The sequence below is a fragment of the Podarcis muralis genome, chromosome 13 (genome assembly GCF_964188315.1).
Source record: "Podarcis muralis chromosome 13, rPodMur119.hap1.1, whole genome shotgun sequence".
Lineage (NCBI taxonomy): Eukaryota > Metazoa > Chordata > Lepidosauria > Squamata > Lacertidae > Podarcis > Podarcis muralis.
In genome coordinates this window covers 48,217,041-48,237,285 of record NC_135667.1, presented here as the reverse complement: position 1 = coordinate 48,237,285, position 20,245 = coordinate 48,217,041, and the positions used below count along the sequence as shown (strand labels likewise).

Sequence of the window (20,245 nt, the reverse complement as noted above, 5' to 3'; positions counted from 1 at the left end):
GTCTTCCAGAAGTTGGGCTCCAATTTCCATGAGCTGCTATTAGCATGGCCAGTAGTCAGGGATGATAGGACACGTATTCCAACACAACTGAGAGCTCAAAAAGGAAGTCATGTTCATGAAACAACACCGTTTTCCCAAGCTCACAACATGTCAACAGCTTGTGGACTAAATGCAAAAACACAAGAATGGAAGGCGAAGAATTTGTCTTTTCTTTTAAAAAAAATGGAACAACTTTAAACATTTTATTCCCATTGTGCCTAAATTTCCTTAGTAAACTACCAAAGCAAAACAGTAAACTTTCCCAAAGCATTATAAATAAGTACAACGTCAAGGTCATAATTTACAAAACTGTAGGTATAAAAAAGTTTGCTTTATTCTTTATTAACTAAACCTATATACCCAAGGCCTTTGTTCTGGTCAAACTGGAAGGCTAAAAACTTTACGTCTTTGGTACTAAGCTTACATCAAAGTGGTTGCGCCAGAAGAAAACAAATGAATCCCTGATCCTGACACCAAGGTCTGAATGTATCACATCGAAGGAAGGGCTATGATCACAGCAGTCAAATCGCACAGCCCTTCGAGAGCTACTGAGATCGCTTCAGAGTAGGCAGGTATAGAATTGCGTGCTTGCAGGCTCCCTGACAAAACCCACACACAGGAAAAACAGCACAAAAGAAGCCGTCTCTGGGACATGGGTAGTTTTCAACATGCAGGGAGATCTTGTCAATGGGGAGATACAGATACAGGGCACCTCTGAAGTAGTACCGTCTCAGGAGGGCTGTGCCACAAGACTTCTTTCTCAGCTTCAACCCCACTGATTTCAATGAAGTGTGCTAGTAGTCTTGGCTGCAAAATATGGCTGCTAAACTTGCATAAAGCCCTGCCTCCCAAAGTACACAGAGCTTTCGTCAGGTAGACAAACATTGCAACATTTGGGTTAGGACAGGTAAGGGTGTCGGAGAATGCTGACCATGATGGAAACAATAGGGAGAAAGGCCAATGGTCCTTTATCCGTCCCATATCTGGAACACAATTCAATCCAGCGAATACAATCGGTATTTGCTGCTACTATTGATCTTAGCCTGTAAACCATGGGTAGGCAAATTAAGGCCCGGGGGCCGGATGCGGCCCAATCGCCTTCTAAATCTGGCCCGCAGACGGTCTGGGAATCAGCATGTTTTTACACAAGTAGAATGTGTCCTTTTATTTAAAATGCATCTCTTGGTTATTTGTGGGGCCTGCCTGGTGTTTTTACACGAGTAGAATGTGTGCTTTTATTTAAAATGTATGGATTGTTTGTGGGGCATAGGAATTCATTCATTTTTTTCTTCAAAATATAGTCTGCCCCCCCCCACAAGGTCTGAGGGACAGTGGACCCAGCCCCCTGCTGAAAAAGTTTGCTGACCCCTGCTGTAAAAATTATGTCATTCATTACACCTAGGGCTGTAGCAAGGGGTGTGTGGTAGGTGGGGTCTGCCCCAGATGTCCCCACAGAGGGGTGTGTGTGTGTGACAAAATGGTGTATGGCACTCACCGCGGGGCCTGCAGCACACCTGAGCCACGCGTCTCTCCTGGGAGTGACGCGGTGGCTTGAGCGCCCTGCAGGCCTCCACGGAGCCCCAAACGGTCCGCCCGCCGTCTCCCCCTCAGCTGTAGGGCGGCTGAGTGGGAGGAGGCAGGCAGACTCCTCGGAGGCCCCACGGTGCCCCCGTGGGCAGGGCACGTGCGCCGCCCCAGGTGCCCGATCGGCTTGCTCTGCCACTGTTTACCCCCCAATCTCCCCCTTTGCGCCGTGGTTTCTCTGCAATGAAATGAATGGGGCGGAATAACTCAACACCCGGTAGGTTTGCCACACGTCCTCTTTTCCCAGGACATGTCCTCCTTTTCATGGGTATCGTATATTTCGCTCTATAAGACACCTCTGACCATAAGACACACCTAGTTTTTAGAGGAGGAAAACAAGAAACAAGAAAGCAACGCAAAGCTTCCTGACCGAAGAGGGAGGAGCGCTCCGGCTGCACTCAAGAGACTTTGAGTGGCTGATCCCTCTTGCTCTTCTGGCTTCAGTGATAGCTGCGCAGCCTGCATTCACTCCATAAGATGCACACACATTTCCCTTTACCTTTTTGGGAGGGGGAAAGTGCGTCTTTTAGAGCAAAAAATACGGAATGTAAAATGAGAGTCGTCATAGAGATCCGTAGCTAAAAGCAGAAGTCGGCAAATGTGTCCTCTGTTTCAATCGTCAAAATATGGCAACCCTAACGGCAACTGAATTTGTGTAATTAATGATGTCAATTGTGTATTTTCGCCGCAGCAGACAGTGGGACAAATAACAGGAAACAAACTGCAGCAAGAGGCTGTGTGGCATACATGGAGAAGGGCAGGCCTGCACTTGCGACATCTTGGTCACCAACCCACCAGGGGCTCAATAAACCTAAGTTTGGTGCCTGTCTGTAAACTGCAGAAATGGGGCTGGGGCTGGATAGATATAAGCACCTGTCAGGTCAGCTTTAGGAGCTAAGAGAAGCTTCAAATAAGCCATGACTGGCAAAGGCAACTAGAATTATTATTATTATTATTATTATTATTATTATTATTACATTTTTCAAGGCACTTCATAAAATCTCTTCATCTGTCTCTCTTACACCACAGCACTTGTAAACAGAGACTCAAGAAACAAGCAACAAACCCAAGCAACAAGCCGTACTTCGGTGGCTACTCTTCTTCTATATTTGGCCCTAATTTCGATTTCATTTCAGCACCAATTGCTCAGTCCGAACGACTCTCGTTTGCAGAACTCGGTGGCCTGTTTGCAAAATGCAACTGGGAGAAAGATAGTTGTCTAGTCCAGGTTGGGCTGCACAATTCCCCCATTCCAATATATATGAAAAAGAGAGATCCATATCTTTCGCGCCTGGGCGTTACAGGTGTCCCTGCGCGAAGTCTGTTTTCAGAAACGACAAGAAAGGCACGTTCTTCCTGGGTGCAGAAACGAAAACTTGGCCTCTTCCTGTGACCCCTTAAGGCCCTACACCTCAGTCCCCTCCCGGGCATAGATGAGACTGTTGACTGTGAAGTTGTATAAGTGGTTGTACTGGCCTGACTGGCCCCCGCTGCCGGGGTGGAAGGGGCTGTAGTAGGCGGCAGCGGGCGCCGAAACTCGCTGGAGCTGCTCTGCAGGGGCGACTTCCTGGGCAAAGCTGCAGCCGCCCGGATGTCCCGCAGGGAGGTTCCTGTGGTGTAGGTCACCGCCGAGGCTCCCAGCCAGGCGCCCGCCATTGCTCAGCGAGTTCATGCTGCTGAAAAAGCTGCTGAGGCATCCGGCTGCGGGCGAGACGATCACAGGCGGGGAGGCGCTCTTGGAATGGTCTCTCATGGACGACATCGGCTCCAGATCGGAGGAGGGGCTTTCCCCACATGGCTTCCCCGGGACTAAAGGGATGGCGTGGCCTTCCTCCGACTTCAGAGTCCCCAGCGTGGAAGCCGTGGCTGGTGCTGTAGAGCTGCTGGGGTCAGAGCGGCGCTTGCGCTTGCGCCGGAAGTTCCCGTTGTCAAACATTTTCTCACAGTTCGGGTCCAAGGTCCAGTAGTTTCCCTTTCCTGGAGGACGACAAGAGAGCAGGGGGTTAAAAGGGAAGCCTTTCCTTTAGACTGCAGAACCGTACACTCCCCGAATAACATCTTAGTCCCGTCCCACCCGTTCCGAACATTTGTGGAGTTGCGTAGTCCACAATTTATGTGTAATTTATGTTAACTTGTTTTTAAACTTGTTAAGATGCTGTTGTTTGGTTTCAATGTGTTTCTATTGTAGTAAACCTCTGTGGTATATTTTTATGATATCAGCGGTATATAGATACCTTTATAAGTACAGGCATACCTCTTGTTACGTTCGGTTCAGGTTATGTTATTTCAGGAAACGTCCCGCGGCGCCCCGGAAGTAACGGAACGGGTTACTTCCGGGTTTCGCCGCTCGCGCAGATGCTCAAAATGATGTCACACGCATGCGCAGAAGCGGCGAATCGTGACCCGTGCACGTGCAGACATAGGTTGCGTTCTGCTCATGTTGCGAACGGGGCTCCAGAACGGATCCCTTTCGCAACCAGAGGTACCACTGTAATTAAGATAATGCCAAAGAGAGACAAAGGTCCTACAGGCCTAGCGTCAGGGACATGGCTGAATCGAACACCTGGGAAGACTCTGGAGATGAAGGAATGTCAGTACAGAGGGAGTCAGAGTCTGACTCTGGAGACGAGGGATTGCATCCACAGACAGAGCAGGAGTGAGTTAGTTTGGCCCCCCTTCATCAAGAGTTCCCAGACTCAGATAGAGCAGCAGACTCAGAAAGCTCGCAAGCAGAGGGAGGGGAGGAGATAGACGGCTTTGAGGGGGTTGCTATGCAACCAGGAGGGAGGCAGTGTTTAGAGGGATCTTTGATAGCGGGGGGAGGGGGAGTTCACCCACCTTCTCCCCAAACCAGAAGAGCTGAAAGGGTTACAACGCAGCGGAAGTACAAGAGAGGAAGGACTGGACTTTAGCGCCCTTCATGCAGCGAAAGGAGCAGAGACTCAGTGTGACCGACTCGTAGCTCAGAGCGGCAGGCTCGGAGCTCCACTCTGGATGTTAATTGTAAATATTGAACGAATTTATTATTACGGTCACAGACCAGTTCCTTAACTGGAAATAAATGTACAGTGGTAACTCGGGTTAAGTACTTAATTCCTTCCGGAGGTCTGTTCTTAACCTGAAACTGTTCTTGACCTGAAGCACCACTTTAGCTAAAGGGGTCTCCTGCTGCAGCCGTGCCGCCGGAGCACGATTTCTGTTCTCATCCTGAAGCAAAGTTCTTAACCTGAAGCACTATTTCTGGGTTCAGCAGCATTTCCAGGGGGCACAAGCTCCCAATCCCAGTGGTTGTTTTTTCCAGGGGGTGCTCAAGGGTACGCAGTACCGGTACCTCTTTTCTTTGTTGTTAAAAGGTGTGGCACTTACTGTAACAACTTCATGGTGAGTACCAGCACCTATTTTTCTAGGGGGGGGGGGGAGCACTGCCTGCTCCCATACCTAGGACTAGAAAATAATAGGCATACAGTGGTACCTCAGGTTACAGACTCGGGTTGCTGCTGAACTACAGCTCCCATAATTCCTAACTGCTGCCCGTGCTGGTGAGGCTGATGGGAGATGGACTGCAGCAACATCTGTGCTCCACAGGTTGCTTAGGTGTAATGATCTCAGGCAGGCAAGCAAGAATTCATGAGTTTCTGGCAGTTTTATGGTACAGTGGTACCTTGGGTTACATACGCTTCAGGTTACATACACTTCAGGTTACAGACTCCGCTAACCCAGAAATAGTGCTTCAGGTTAAGAACTTTGCTTCAGGATGAGAACAGAAATTGTGCTCCAGCGGCACGGCGGCAGCAGGAGGCCCCATTAGCTAAAGTGGTGCTTCAGGTTAAGAACAGTTTCAGGTTAAGAACAGACCTCCGGAACGAATTAAGTTCTTAACCCGAGGTACCACTGTACCAGGGATAAAACTTAACAAGCTATAAAATCTCTCCTTTCAGTCCACTAAGAATTATTATGTTGTACAGTGGTAGTGGTACTGTAAGTACTTAATTCGTTCCGGAGGTCCGTTCTTAACCTGAAACTGTTCTTAACCTGAAGCACCACTTTAGCTAATGGGGCTTCCCACTGCCGCCGCGCTGCCGGGGTACGATTTCTGTTCTCATCCTGAAGCAAAGTTCTTAACCTGAAGCACTATTTCTGGGTTAGCAGAGTCTGTAACCTGAAGCGTATGTAACCAGAGGTACCACTGTAATCCTATTGATTTCCACTCAAAAGCAAGCCCCGCCGAGTTCAGTGGGGCAGATGCCGAGGTACATGGATATATAGGATCGAAACCGAAGGCTTTCTAACCAGTTCTTTGAATCGCTTAACAGATCACTAACCAAGCCTTGTGGGGAACAGTTGAGGGAGTTGGGTATGTTTAGTCTGGAAAAGAGGAGACCAAGACAAGATATGATAGCCATCTTCCGATATCTAAAGGGCTATCACATGGAAGGTGGTGCAAGCTAGTTTTCAGCTGCTCTGCAGCGTGGGACCCGAACCAATGGCTTCAATAATAATATAATAATAATAATTTATTATTTATGCCCTGCCCATCTGGCTGGGTTTCCCCAGCCACTCTGGGCGACTTCCAACAAAACACTAAAATACAATAACCTATTAAACATTAAAAGCTTCCCTAAACAGGGCTGCCTTTAGATGTCTTCTGAAAGTTTGGTAGTTATTTTTGGTAGTAATAGGTAAAGGGACCCCTGACCATTAGGTCCAGTTATGGCCGACTCTGGGGTTGCGGTGCTCATCTCGCTTTATTGGCCAAGGGAGCTTCCGGGTCATGTGGCCAGCATGACTAAGCCGCTTCTGGCGAACTAGAGCAGCGCACGGAAACGCCGTTTACCTTCCCGCAGGAGTGGTACCTATTTATCTACTTGTTCTTTGACGTGCTTTCAAACTGCTAGGTTGGCAGGAGCAGGGACCGAGCAACGGGAGCTCACCCCGTCATGGGGATTCGAACCACCGACCTTCTGATCGGCAAGCCCTAGGGTAGTTATATTTGGTAGTTATTTCAAGGGACAAGAAAGCAGATTCCGACTAAAGATCAGGAAGAACTTTCTGACTGTTTGACAGTGGAACAGACTCCCTCGGGAGGTGGTGTATTCTCCCTCTCAATGGAGGTTTTTAAGCAGAGGATGAATGGCCAACGGTCATGGATGCTTTAGTCGAGATTCCTGCATTGCAGGTGGATGGACTAGATGACCCCGGGGGTCCCTTCTAACTCTATGAGTCGGGGAGAAATCCATATTAGCAAACTTATAATGTAGAAGCTTTTGGCGAGGAAGGGGAGTTCCCTGGGAAGTATAAGAAATTACTATGCAATTAACAAATATTTATCCATCTTTGCTGAAAGGCATGTGTGTATAGACATACTGTGGTACCTCGGGTTAAGTACTTAATTCGTTCCGGAGGTCTGTTCTCAACCTGAAACTGTTCTTAAGCTGAAGCACCACTATAGCTAATGGGGCCTCCTGCTGCTGCCGCGGCGCCACCGGAGCACAATTTCTATTCTTATCCTGAAGCAAAGTTCTTAACCTGAAGCACTATTTCTGGGTTAGCGGAGTCTGTAACCTGAAGTGTATGTAACCTGAAGCGTATGTAACCCGAGGTACCACTGTAGATACTCACTCATTCATTCCCTATTGTACTTAACACCAACCAAAAAAGCTTCAAACAAGTAAACCTGTGTTTTATTTAAAACTGCTTCCAGATCAATCAGTCGCTGATGATGGTCTGCAGTCCCTAACATGCCACGTACAAAAAATGAAAGCCACCGTTAAAATATGAAAAATGAGGTACATATGCAGTTCAACTGAGAAACAACAGCTCCGAAGCAAGTATCTGTTATGCAAGAACTCGATGCCAAGCTCTGACGTTTACAGTGGTACCTCGGGTTACATACGCTTCAGGTTACAGACGCTTCAGGTTACAGACTCCGCTAACCCAGAAATAGTACCTCGGGTTAAGAACTTTGCTTCAGGATGAGAACAGAAATCGTGCTCCGGCAGTGCGGCAGTAGCGGGAGGCCCCATTAGCTAAAGTGGTGCTTCAGGTTAAGAACAGTTTCAGGTTAAGAACGGACCTCCGGAACGAATTAAGTACTTAACCCGAGGTACCACTGTATTTCCCCAAGGAAATAAACAGTGGTGGGCTCTATTGCTCTGTGCTTTGCAGCTCCCAAGCACTGAAGCGTTTTCAGCTATAAATGACTTGGACTTTCCTTGTGCAGGCTCTCTTCAGGAATGACTATGGGAAGGGCTTCCAGGTGGAAAAATCGAAATTAGAGACGGAACTGTTAGAACCAAAAACTAAGATACTTTCGAGAATGTACAACTTGCTGCTTAAATGGAACACACAGGATGAGACAGTAAAATCCGCCATGATAAAGTGGGCTCAAGACATTGGGCACAACATTATGTTTGAGGACTGGGAAAGGTTATGGAACACCGGAATGAAGTTCACGGCATGTAATGCCTTGAAGGAAAATATTATGAAAATGATATACCGGTGGTACATGACTCCAGTTAAGCTGGCTAAGATATATCACCTGTCTGATAACAAATGTTGGAAATGTAAAGAGGCGGAAGGGACATTCTTTCATCTCTGGTGGACCTGCCCAAAAGTGAAGGCCTTCTGGGAAGTGATTTACAATGAGTTAAAAAAGGTATTTAGATATACCTTTCCCAAGAAACCAGAGGCCTTCCTCCTGGGAATGGTGGACCAGAAGGTGTCAAAGAAGGATAGATCTCTGTTTATGTATGCTACTACAGCAGCAAGAATCCTCATCGCAAAGTATTGGAAGACACCAGATTTACCCACGCTGGAGGAATGGCAGACGCAGTTGATGGACTACATGGAATTGGCTGAAATGACTGGCAGAATCCGAGATTTGGGAGAGGAAATAATGGAGGAGGACTGGAAAAAATTTAAGGACTATTTGCAAAAACATTATAAGCTGTATGAATGTTAAGAATGTGTACGATTAGGAAACTTTTGCTTCAGCAACTTGAATAGGTGAATTGGAAACTAAGTTATAAGAAAGACGAGGTGGACAACATGAAATAACTATACTATGTTTATTTTTAAGGTACAAATAACGGAGATACAGTATTTTGAATTTAGAAACATAGTATTTGAAAGATACAGTAAGATATGAAATAAGGTAACAAATTGCTGATGTTTTAATTGCAAAGAACGCAGGGTTCGGAAGATGTGGGGAAGTCCGGTTGGAACGGTTAAAGTATTCTGGAAAGTTGGTTTTTATGTATTTCTTTTTCTTTTTATCTTCATTCTTTATTCTTTATTCTGTAAATTTCTGACTGTTTGAAAGAAAACTTAATAAAAATATTTAAAAAAAAAAAAAGGAATGACTATGGGAAGAAAGGGAACATTTTTCTACCACCCCTGACGGAAGGTAGGATGACCCGAGTTTCAGTTGCCGGGAATCACAAGCCAAGAGAGTGTTGTTGCACCCAGGTCCTGTCTTCCCAAAGGCATCTGGCTGTTCACTGTGTTCTTATCCACGTATGGGAAGAACGCATGAAGCTCCCACAGCACAAAATAGTTGGGCATATTGCAATCGGGAAGGGGGCGTGAAGCAGAATATGGGGTCCCCATCAATATCACAAAGCCACACAGCAGCTGCTGGGTCATGGCCCTAGTGTTTGGTCAATAGTAGGAAACTTCGGAGCAGTTACTGTATTTTTTGCCAGATACCATCGAACCAAGTTTGAAAGACAGGTTGCTACTAAGACTTGGCTTCCGATAAAGGTTTCCATTTAAGAAAACAAGCAAATTTTTACTGGGCATTGTTGGGAGTGATATAAAAAGAAAGGAATATAAGCTCTTTTTATATGCAATAACAGCAGCAAGAATATTACTGGCCCAAAATGGAAACAAGAAGAATTACCGACGATTGAAGAATGGAGGATGAAGTTAATGGACTATGCAGAACTAGATAAACTAACAGGAAGGATTCGAAACCGGCGGGACCAGAAAGACTGGAGTAAATTTATGGACTATTTGAAAAGTATTTGTGAAGATCAGACGACGTTTCTAGGTTTGTAAGAAGTTTTGTGAGGAGCATTATTGGAAGTATTGCAAAAATGGAGAAGGGGAAGGATGATTTGTTAAGAGATGTAAAGGCAATATAGAGTTAAGAAATGCATAAGAAGTGGTTAAAACGGTGGATCATCAGAGGTGCTGATGGAAGTCTAAAAAGATTGTATAAGTGATAAGTTTTGTGGTGCATTTTATAATTTATATGTTAAAATCAATAAAAATTATACACACACACACACACACCCCACATATACACACACACACACAAGAAAATGGGCAAATGACCATCTTTACCCATGTTTGTACTCGAAGCTTCAAGCCTGGACCCAAAATGAGCACACTCAGTCCTACAAATGAGGGCACGACCATCTAAACATATCCCAGGATTTTAACCAGAGAGCAACGCATGCAACTCAGGTCGCCAAGTGAATGTTCAGGTTTGCAGAGCCCAGTAACCAACTGAAGGCTGATGTTTTATTTGAGATTGTTTGGCTTTTTGTGAAATTTTGCGTTGTCCTCCCCCCCCCCCCTTTTGCACGATGTGCTTTTATGTGTGAGAAAAGTGTGGTTCGAGTTTATCAAATTAAATCGGGACGTTCAGACTTGAGCTCTTTGTTTCTAGAAATCATCGCAGCTCACTTTGACTTCGTGAGTTAGAACCTCTTCTTTTACCAGGTTAAGTTTGCTCTGCTGTATAATAAAACTGAGAAATCTCCACTAGCAAATATTACACATTCATAACCAGTGCCGGATTTGCCTATAAGCTAAACAAGCTATAGCTTAGGGCCCCACTCTCTTGGGGGCCCAAAAAAATTTTAAAGGGAAAAAACGACTGGATGTACATTTCCAAAATATAAGATAAAAAAAACAAATAAAATAATACCTATATACAGCAACAGTGTTTTGTGTTGTGTAGGCGCCTATGATGTAAGTAATGGGCCCCGCCTGCTAGCCTGCTCCCTAAAATATCACTGATTTGCTCATTTTTATATCAATCACTTTGGTAAAATACATATTTTGTTACAGTGGTACATCGGGTTACATACGCTTCAGGTTACAGGCTCCGCTAACCCAGAAATAGTGCTTCAGGTTAAGAACTTTGCTTCAGGATGAGAACAGAAATCGTGCTCCGGCGGCGCGGCAGCAGCAGGAGGCCCCATTAGCTAAAGTGGTGCTTCAGGTTAAGAACAGTTTCAGGTTGAGAACAGACCTCTGGAACGAATTAAGTACTTAACCCGAGGTACCGCTGTATGTGCAAATGGCTTTAGATACCTATTAGGTCCATAAGTTACCATACAGCATATATTCAACACAAAAAACAGCGGCAATTTGTTGCTGACAAAGGACGGCTGGACATATAAAGGGCCCCATTACCTTCAGGAGCTATGGGCCTCATCAAACCTAAATACAGCCCTGCTCATAACTCCCTGGTTCTGGCCAGGATCCAAAAAGCTAGGTGCATACATACCACATGCGCGCACACACAAACACACAGACTTCCCAATTTTCGCTTTCAATTCCAGTGCTCGCACTCGCACAAGACCACTTCAGAACATCCCCCAACCTTCAGGAGCGGCTGGCTGAAAAGTTACAGAAGCCTTTATTTAAATCCCACGTACAATGCACCTCCTGATCCACAGTCCCGTCGGCATTACTTAGTATCTTACTTCTCCCATATGCTTGCCGCTCATTAAACCGGGTATCCTTTGTTCTGCAAAGGGCAGGGCATCAGAGGCCAAATATTTTATTACAACTGAAATAAATCATTTCCTCAATCAGTGTGTTGTTCCCTTTGGGCCTCTGAAACCAAGTAACTTCTAACAAATGATTCACACAGCTGATGGGAACCAGGATCCAACAAAATCTCGATGGCTACAGGTTCTCCATCACTGTTTGTCTTTTTTTTTGTTTTTAACGGTAAACAAAGCTGGAAGCAGTGAACATTTGCGGAAAAGCAGACTTGTTCAGTCCTTCTTGCCAAGAAAACTGTTGCAGTTGACATTCTACACTGCAGTTTAATATATAAAGTGTAAAACGGCTTTTGCTTCAATCAGCCGGCGAGTCGAACTGTATATCAGAGCGAGCGGACTTCAGATTTCTTGAATCTTTTTTTGAGGCTTTTGCCCCTAGTGCTCCATTACGGAGTGCCTTTGAGCACCTCTGTGTCGCAATGAGTCCGTGTGTCTGCTGTTCACCAGAAGGTTGGTGGTTCGGGCCCACCCAGGGTTGGGTGTGGGTAGGATTCCTGTATTGTAGGGGGCTGGAATCGATGACCCCTGGGGTCCCTTCCGACTCTAGAATTCTGTGTGCTGCGCTTAGGAATTTGTTTTCAGCACTAGAACTGAACTTGGCTCCTTTCACACCAAAGTCCACTCCTGGTTAGCTTTCTTCATTTTAGCAGCTTAATTTCAGAGGTGGGGGGAGTTCTTTTTGTCGCTAAACAATTCAGGAGTCAGATCGTCCAGAGATCTACCGGCAGATCCCAATCCACTGTCTTCCCACCTCAGGCTTACACACAGTGCTTTTTTTCTGAAAAAATGTTTAGGAGTACTCTCATTTTCCTAAAGGTAAAGGGAACCCTGACAATTAAGTCCAGTCATGAACGATTCTGGGGTTGCAGCGCTCATCTCGCTTTACTAGCCGAGGGAGCCGGTGTTTGTCCACAGACAGTTTTTCCTGGTCATATGGCCAGCATGACTAAGCCGCTTCTGGCGAAACCAGAGCAGCGCACAGAAACGCCGTTTACCTTCCCGCTGGAGTGGTACCTATTTATCTACTTGCACTGGCGTGCTTTCGAACTGCTAGGTTGGCAGGAGCTGGGACCAAACAACGGGAGCTCACCCCGTCACGGGGATTCGAACCGCCGACCTTTCGATCGGCAAGCCCAAGAGGCTCAGTGGTTTAACCCACAGCGTCACCCGTGTCCCTCTCATTTCCCTACTCATATTGAAATACTGCCCCTCAATGAGGCCAAACGTAGATTCACAAAAATGTTTAGGGGTGTGCGTACCTCTGCGTACCCCCCAGAAAAATCCTACATGGATCAAGGTGCTTCATTTGTATTACAGTAGTACCTCAGGTTACATATGCTTCAGGTTACATAGGCTTCAGGTTACAGACTCCACTAACCCGGAAATAGTACCTCGGGTTAAGAACTTTGCTTCAGGATGAGAACATAAATGGTGCAGCAGCAGCAAGAGGCCACATTAGCTGAAGTGGTACCTCATGTTAAGAACAGTTTCAGGTTAAGAATGGACCTCCAGAACGAATTAAGTACGTAACCAGAGGTACCACTGTACAAGTATTCTCTTCTGCTGTAACAATGATAAGAAGAGGTTTCTAGGGAGGCTCAAAAGGTGGACTAAGCCTCACATACGGAAATTACATGATATCTCTTCACCAATTTTTGCTCAGTAACTGGGTGCTGATTTTGTCAATGGGTGTTGTGGGTTTGCCCCCTAGCCAGGTGCATACAAGACATGCATAGCCCAGAACTCCTGTCTCATTTATCAACCGCCACTACCCGGGAAGGTAGATTAGGCAGTAATTGGAATAAAAGCAGGACAGTTGTTGTTGGACTATGACTCCCATCAGTCCCAGTCCACATGACCAATGGTCAGGGATGATGGGAGTTGTAGTTCAACATCTGGAGAGCACCCCATTGGCTGGCCCTGTGATGGAAGTAGCATTCTTGGGTGAGCAAGGGTTTGAGTCTGGCTTCCCCGCGGCCAAACTTAATACCATCTGCGGCACCACAGTGAGCCTCTTCTCTTCCCAACCTCCTCTTCCAGAATCTCCCATCTGCAAACTGTACCAAAGATCATGTGTTCACGAGCTGGTTTTAAAAGCACACACCAGTGCTTTAAAAGATAAATCTGTTTTTAAGCATACTTTCCCAGCTCTCGCAATGAACCATGACGGTCAGAAGCTGGTTTCTTGTTATGAAAGAGGAGGATTTCTAGCCAATTATAACAGCTGTTAAAACCTGAAGCCGACAAGCGTTCAGGATGCCCATCACCCTTAAATCCCTGCTTCGTTCATCTGAAATTAAGTCTTTCTAAGCTGCAGATTATTATTTTTTCCTGTTCAAGTTCTGCACTTGTAACACTTGTTCAAGCCATCTGGAGAAATTGTATTAGCCACATTCCTTGTACGACCATTTGAACGGAGACTTGAACACCTCCATGGATGTAGCATAAGGTGGCATCTTCTCCCACCCCTGACACATACACTTGTGATGTCCCCAGTTTCTCTCTTGCCATCGTCAAGAGCACCCACAAATGCCCCTCAAAGAACGACTGATGTAACAATCTGGCATAACAAGCTCCACATCGCCCGGGGCATGGGTATCCAAATTTGGGAGGAGAACACACCAAGGAACCTTTTTTTCCTCACCGAAAAAATGGAGAATTGTACATTTTGCCTCATATCTCAGGTTCTACGAATGCTAGAAACGGACTCTTTCTGTGAAAAAAGAAAAATGAAAGCTGGGGATGTGTAGATTGTGGTTCATCTGAAGGAAATAACTGCCCTTTCTTTTCCTCCTCATGGATGTTCACAGAAGGAGGGATCCCCAATTTTCATTTAAGCTGCAGCCCAGCTTCTCAGTTACCAATTTATCCCCGGAAAATATTTTGTGAGAAAGTGTGACTGTGTACATCTACGTACACAATCTATGTTTGTGTACGGCTGTGTATAGCGAGGTTTCCTCACCGCTGAGGTAATTTTCTCTGGGAAGGGAGCACAACTTTTAGCCAGGCGCCTCAGCAAGCTTCTCCTTCTTGCCTCTTTGTCCAGGTCAGCTTCCCTGCCTCGCTCAGTGTGCAAGAGCAATGGTTCTCCGAACAGAAACTCTAACCCATTCCTCCCTAGTGCTTGCTTGAGCCGTTGGTTTTTCTTTTACTAAAAAAGTCATCGTCTGCGGCACAGGATTCATCTTAGGGCATCTCAACCTGACTGCCAAGGAACACGGAGTTCGGGAACGGCACTTCCGTTTGGCAAAGGGAGACAGTCGCTTTAGGCGTCAGATGCTGGGGGCAGTGACAGCAACCACCCACAACAGTTCCTCCTGGCCATTTCCCTCTGCTGGGGTACAGACCTGAATATGTCTGGGGACCCCTAAACTAGCCTGAGGTACGGTAAGCCTCATCACCAGCGCTGAAATTCTGGTCCAGCTTCCAGTCCAGTCGGCTTCTGTCTGTGGAACTGAGAGGGACTCCATCTTGCTCTTTGCCTCGGGTGGCAAAATGTCTTGAGCTTGGGCTGGCCCAAGTTGCGTCTGATGCGAGAGCAGGCTGTTGTCAGGCTCATACGCACGCCAGCCCCGGGCAGTAAGGCCAACAGTCAGGGATGATGGGCACTGCAGACCAGTAAGGGCTTTTTCTGTGGCAGCTTTGTGCCTACAGAAAAGCCCCCGCTCTGGGGTGTGTCTCGCCACAGCGCTATTTCCTTTTCATCACCAGGTGATGATGAACATCTTTGTCCAAGCCTTTGGGGAGGGGTGAAGTGTCGTAAATCATGAGAATGTTTTTGCTGCTGCTGCTCTGTGGTTTCACTTTGCTGCGATTTTATGACAAGCTATACTAAAGTTGTCGCATATTGTGTTCCAGCTTTTTTATTGTTAATTTTTAAAAACAATATATCTACCTAGGAAACTAATTTTATCATGAGCATTAGATTTTTAAAACACTGTCTATTGTACCTATACTCTGATAATTTCATTATGCATACTGTTTTTACAGTCTTTTACGGATTTGTTAAAATGAAATTTTTTAATTCTGTTTTATGAAAACAACTTCCTTTTAGTTAAGTGGTATATAATTTTTGCAAAATAAGTAATAATTCTTACGAGTTTTTTAAAAAATGCATACAGGGCCAAAAAGTTAGTCCCAAAGCTGCCCAGAGTGGCTGGGAAAGCCCAGCCAGACGGGCAGGGTATAAATAAATATTATTATTATTATGCATTTAGTTCATACAAATACTATGTTGCCCTATTAATTTTATCCTGCATGTCCATATAAAATGATTTTTACAAGCTGCATGCACTAGAAATACAAGCGGAAACAAAACAAAGCTGTGAGCCGAGGCTCATATTAGATGCGACAGAGACGGCCATGTTTGGCCTGTTCACATGTCTGCCCATCCACATATAAAAGGGTGCATGATTTTAGGTCAACGGGAGAAGGAAGCAGAGCCTTTAGCTTTCTGTGGTCTGTTGCCACAGGTGCGTTTCCCTGGGACCAACGGCCAAATGAACTGAGACATTAGTCACGCATATCTCAACACCTGCATTACTGTGTATTTTCGACACCAATAACAGCTGCAGGTGTGTTTGTGTGGAAATCCAGGTCGGGGCCACGATGGAAGTTAAACCTCCCCACACACCCCGACTGCTATTTAATTTCTTCAAAAAGAAAACAAAGAATAGCAATCTATGCAGAAACATGAGAACAGTGTTGCTACTTAACTGTGGTTTCAATCTGCGGACCAGACATCTAGCAGTTATCTAAAAACTGCAAAGAGCGTGAAGATATAGGCTCAGAGAAAAGGGGGTGACCAGCTCCCCAAACATCTCAGCCTTTTACTGCATTTGTATGGATGGAAATGGGCAGCACCTAGTATTTTATTTTGGTGGCCCTGTGAACAGATTAGCATGCCTAGAAAGAGCTGAGGAGCAGCTCCCCTTTGTAGCACTCTTCTACTCTGTATATGGTACGCAGAAATCATTGAGGTTGTCAACAAAGTTGCTAACTTAATGACCAATGGCAAATTCATGCACCAAAACTCCAAATTAGGGGATGATCAGCAGAGTTTATAGGGAACATCTGAGTATTCAAGGCGCATCACAAACTTTACCTCAGGAATCCTTAACAATTAGATCAGAATTATTGTCCTCCTATTGCAGATGGAGGGAGGGAAAAGATCTTCAATTTTTCATCTATGAGCTAACCGGGGAGCAATTCAGTTCTTAAATACGCATTGCATACCATTTGGGGTTTGTTTTTTTAAAAGACAGAAACGGGATAGAAATCCTTCTATGAAGCAAATGACGTCTTATGATTTCCATGGGCATCTTTACATAGGAAGCTCTCTTACGCTCAGTCCATCAGCACATTACTGTTTACACTGACCAGCAGAGGTTATCCAGGGTTTCAGACTTCTCAGGAGATGCCGGGGTTTGAACATTTATTTATATGTTCAGTTTATATACCGTTCTTTATCCAAAAATCCCAGGACATGGCAGCTTCTGCGTTCAAAGCAGATGCACTATGACTAAGCTATTGCTCTCTCCCATAGGATGCTGACAGAAGCCATTTTGTAACTAGAAAACAAAATGCGCAAGATTGGGACTAAGGCAGAAGAGAATGTATTCAAGAATCAAACTCCACAGGGCTTGCACTGAGACAACTTAAGATAGGTTGCTTATTCCCAAAACAAATCTATGTGCCGGCATGTATATGAGCGAGAATTTCTAATTCTCACATGTGCAAAAGAAGACCGTTACTACAAACTGGGTGCGATTACGCACCTTATTTGATCGGAAAAGGAAATTCCTTTCCAAGGCCGAAGAAATCTCAGCTTCTTTCAGCAGGGAAGCGCATCGCTCCAAGGCATGTTGAATCGGAGAGCCGAACACATACCACACACAGATCACATCCCTTTCACTCTGCCGTAATTAATCCTGAAATATTTCCAGCTATCGAGGTCCAAAATCCTAACTTCCCTTAAGGAATTGCGGGGAGGGGAGTGCATGCATTTTGCAACCGCATGTGCAAACATGCTTGGCAAATAGAAAAGGTTAAGGGGGTCTCTCTTTTGAATGAAGTGATGTTTAGCAGGAGGCCATCTGTCCACCTGATCCTAAGGACGCTAGCAGTGCAATCCTATAAGCACGAAGAGGCCTGCATTGCACAGAGGCTCCGGTGCGTATTTAGTTAGGAGTTAGGCCCATTGCGCCGGGGACTTACTTCTGATTAAACCACTCCAGGCATGGTGTGGCAAAGTCCTCTGCAAGTTAACTAATGGCACTCACGTCCGCACAACTGCCTCGGATCAGTGCCACCTGCCTTCCAAACTGATCCGTTTAGGACTTGGGAACCACTCTAGGTCTCCTCCCGAGTCCCGCTGGAAGTTATTCTTTAAAAGAAAAGCAAGGTATTGACCTACACCCCAGGACCCAGGCAATGTGAGGGGCCAGTGGAATTTTGGCACCTGAGGAGGACCCCAAAATGGTGCCTTCCCTCCCAGCCAGGGAAGGAGGGATCAGGGAAGATCTAGATCAGGAACAAGAGAAGAAAGATTGGCATCGGGATCTGATACTTTAGTTCATTCATTCATTCAGCCTTTATGGGCATAATTTTAGGCAACAACGAAAAATGTCCAGACATAATAAATGCACACGACATATAAAAGACTGAGCAGCCTCCATTAGGTAAGGTTAAGAAGAGTGGATCAAATTTAATGATTCTTTAGTTAATTATGTTAAGTTAAATTAACTGAAAACAGCTTGCAGATACTTAATTGGCTGAGGATTTTATTTATGTTAAGTGATGAATTAATATGTTTAATTTCAGAAAGTGAAGATTTAAGGATGTTCAAGTTAAATTTTATAAGAATTGTGATTTGGGAAACCGTTAAAAGGATATGCAATGAAATTCAACCAAGGGGAAGCGGGGAAGTCACTTAACAAAGTTAATAAGTGTCATTTTCAATAAGGCTATGATTTATGCTTCTTTGTCTTATGTGATTGTTTATAATATTGTGAAAACCAATAAAAAATTGTTGGAAAAAAAGAAGTTTTAAATTTGACTTTAAAAATCTCAGCTAAGGGTGCTTTGAGATTCCTGCAACCCTTTCTCCCAACCCTAAAATCCCGTGTTTTGGGGGGGATGTGCTAGCCTGGAGTGGCGGGGGACGACTGCCTCATGCGCCTCTCCACCCATGCTCAGAGGCACTCTTTCCCCCCGCTGCCCCGCCATCCCCACGCGCGGCGATACACCCACCGGGGTCGTCCTCGTCGCGGGGCACCTTTCGGAAGCAGTCGTTGAGGCTCAGGTTGTGTCGGATGGAGTTCTGCCAGCCGGCCTTGCTGCGCTTGTAGAAGGGGAAATTCTCGGCTACGTACTGGTAGATGTGGCTGAGCGTCAGCTTGCGCTCGGGCGCGCTCTGGATGGCCATGGCGATGAGCGCAGAGTACGAGTAGGGCGGGCGCACCAGGCGCAGCAGCTCCTCTTGGCTGGCCAGGCTCAGCCAGCCCAGCTCCGACGGCGCCCCGGAGCCGCCCGCCGGCCCCGCAGCCGAGCCCAAGAGCGCCGGCGCCCCGACGCCCCTCGGCGGGCAGCCGTAGGGCAGGAAAGGGGCACCCGAGCCCCCGGGGCCGCCACCTCCTCCTCCTGCTGCTGCTCCTCCTGCGGTACCCCCGACGCCCCCTCCGCTGGGCACGTAGGGGCCCGAGCTGCTCACCCCCCACAAGTAACCCCCCGCGCCCGGCGGTGGCCCGTAGTCGCCCAGCGCGTACGCGGCGCCCGGCGCCCTCTGCCCCGACGTGCCCGCAGCCGCCGCGGCTGCTGCTGCCTGGGGATACACGCTGAAAGCCTCGCTGCAGTAGACGGCCATGGCGGGAGCGTCCCGGGCGCTGCTGCTGCTGCTCCGAGACCAAGGCGCCAAGGGGCTGCCGGGCGCCGTCGGGGGCGAGCGAGGAGCGCGGGGCGCAGGCTGGCGAGGCTGCTCGCGGGCGCTCATGGCCCAGGCGGCAGGGAGGCGCGGCGAAGGCGGACCAGTCCCCGCCCAGAGCCGTCTGGGCCAGCCGGGAGGGGGCTGCCTCTCTGCCGCCGTCGACGAGCCTTATAGCCCCCGCGCGCTTTGCCCAGCCTCCCGGCCCGGGGCCCGGGGCTGGCTGATCCCAGAAGGAGGGGCTGTGGCGCGGCTGCAGCCCGTCGACGGGGCGGGCGGAGGCGCCGCCACTGCCAGGGAGGGAGATCTGGTCCCTTGGCCTCGGTCGCCCCGGGGGTCCCCTCCTCCGCTCCTCCTCTCTCAGCCAAGCTCTTGTGGATCGACGAGGCTTGCTTCTGCCCGTCGGGGGGGAGGGTGGAATTAAAGTGAACGTGGGACAGGTTGTGGGGGGGTGGGGTGGGGGACACCAATAAGTTGAATGTGTTGGTAGAATGAAGGGGATCTCGGTCCCAGCGCATCTTTTCGCCGGAGATGCTGCCCTCGCGCTTTCGACGGGGCTTACTTCCGAGTAACAGGACGGGCGTTTTCGCCCCAGCTCAGGCTCCTCGCTTCTTGTCTGCGGGGGCCCTCGCCTCTCCGAAGTGGCTGCTCCCTTGCAGCTGCCCTGGGAGGCGAGGGAAGAACGAACGCAGAGAACTTTTCGACGACAAGCGAAACTTGGTCTTTCCGGGAGTCTGGAGTCAGACTACTTGGAAGGGTTTGTGTCAGTGGAGCTTTGGATCCCAAGGAAATCGATTCGAAAGGCGTTTCAGGATCGACTCCAGGGAGAACACTTCATGCAATCTGCCTTCTACGCGCGTTCGCGTTGCAGCGCCCCGAAAGCCCATTCCATCACTCC

At 47.2% G+C, this 20,245-nt stretch overlaps 1 protein-coding gene across 1 annotated transcript; it reads right to left on the bottom strand.

Annotated features, from left to right (window-relative positions):
* Window positions 1-228: 228 nt before the first annotated feature.
* Window positions 229-19,618, bottom strand: FOXI3 (forkhead box I3). The gene is made up of 2 exons (XM_028702347.2): window positions 18,678-19,618; window positions 229-3,600 (listed from the first exon to the last, which is right to left on the bottom strand). The coding sequence occupies exons 1-2, from the start codon at window positions 19,414-19,416 to the stop codon at window positions 3,029-3,031; spliced, it is 1,311 nt and encodes a 436-aa protein (XP_028558180.2). The 5' UTR covers window positions 19,417-19,618; the 3' UTR covers window positions 229-3,028.
* Between the last annotated feature and the right edge of the window lie 627 nt (window positions 19,619-20,245).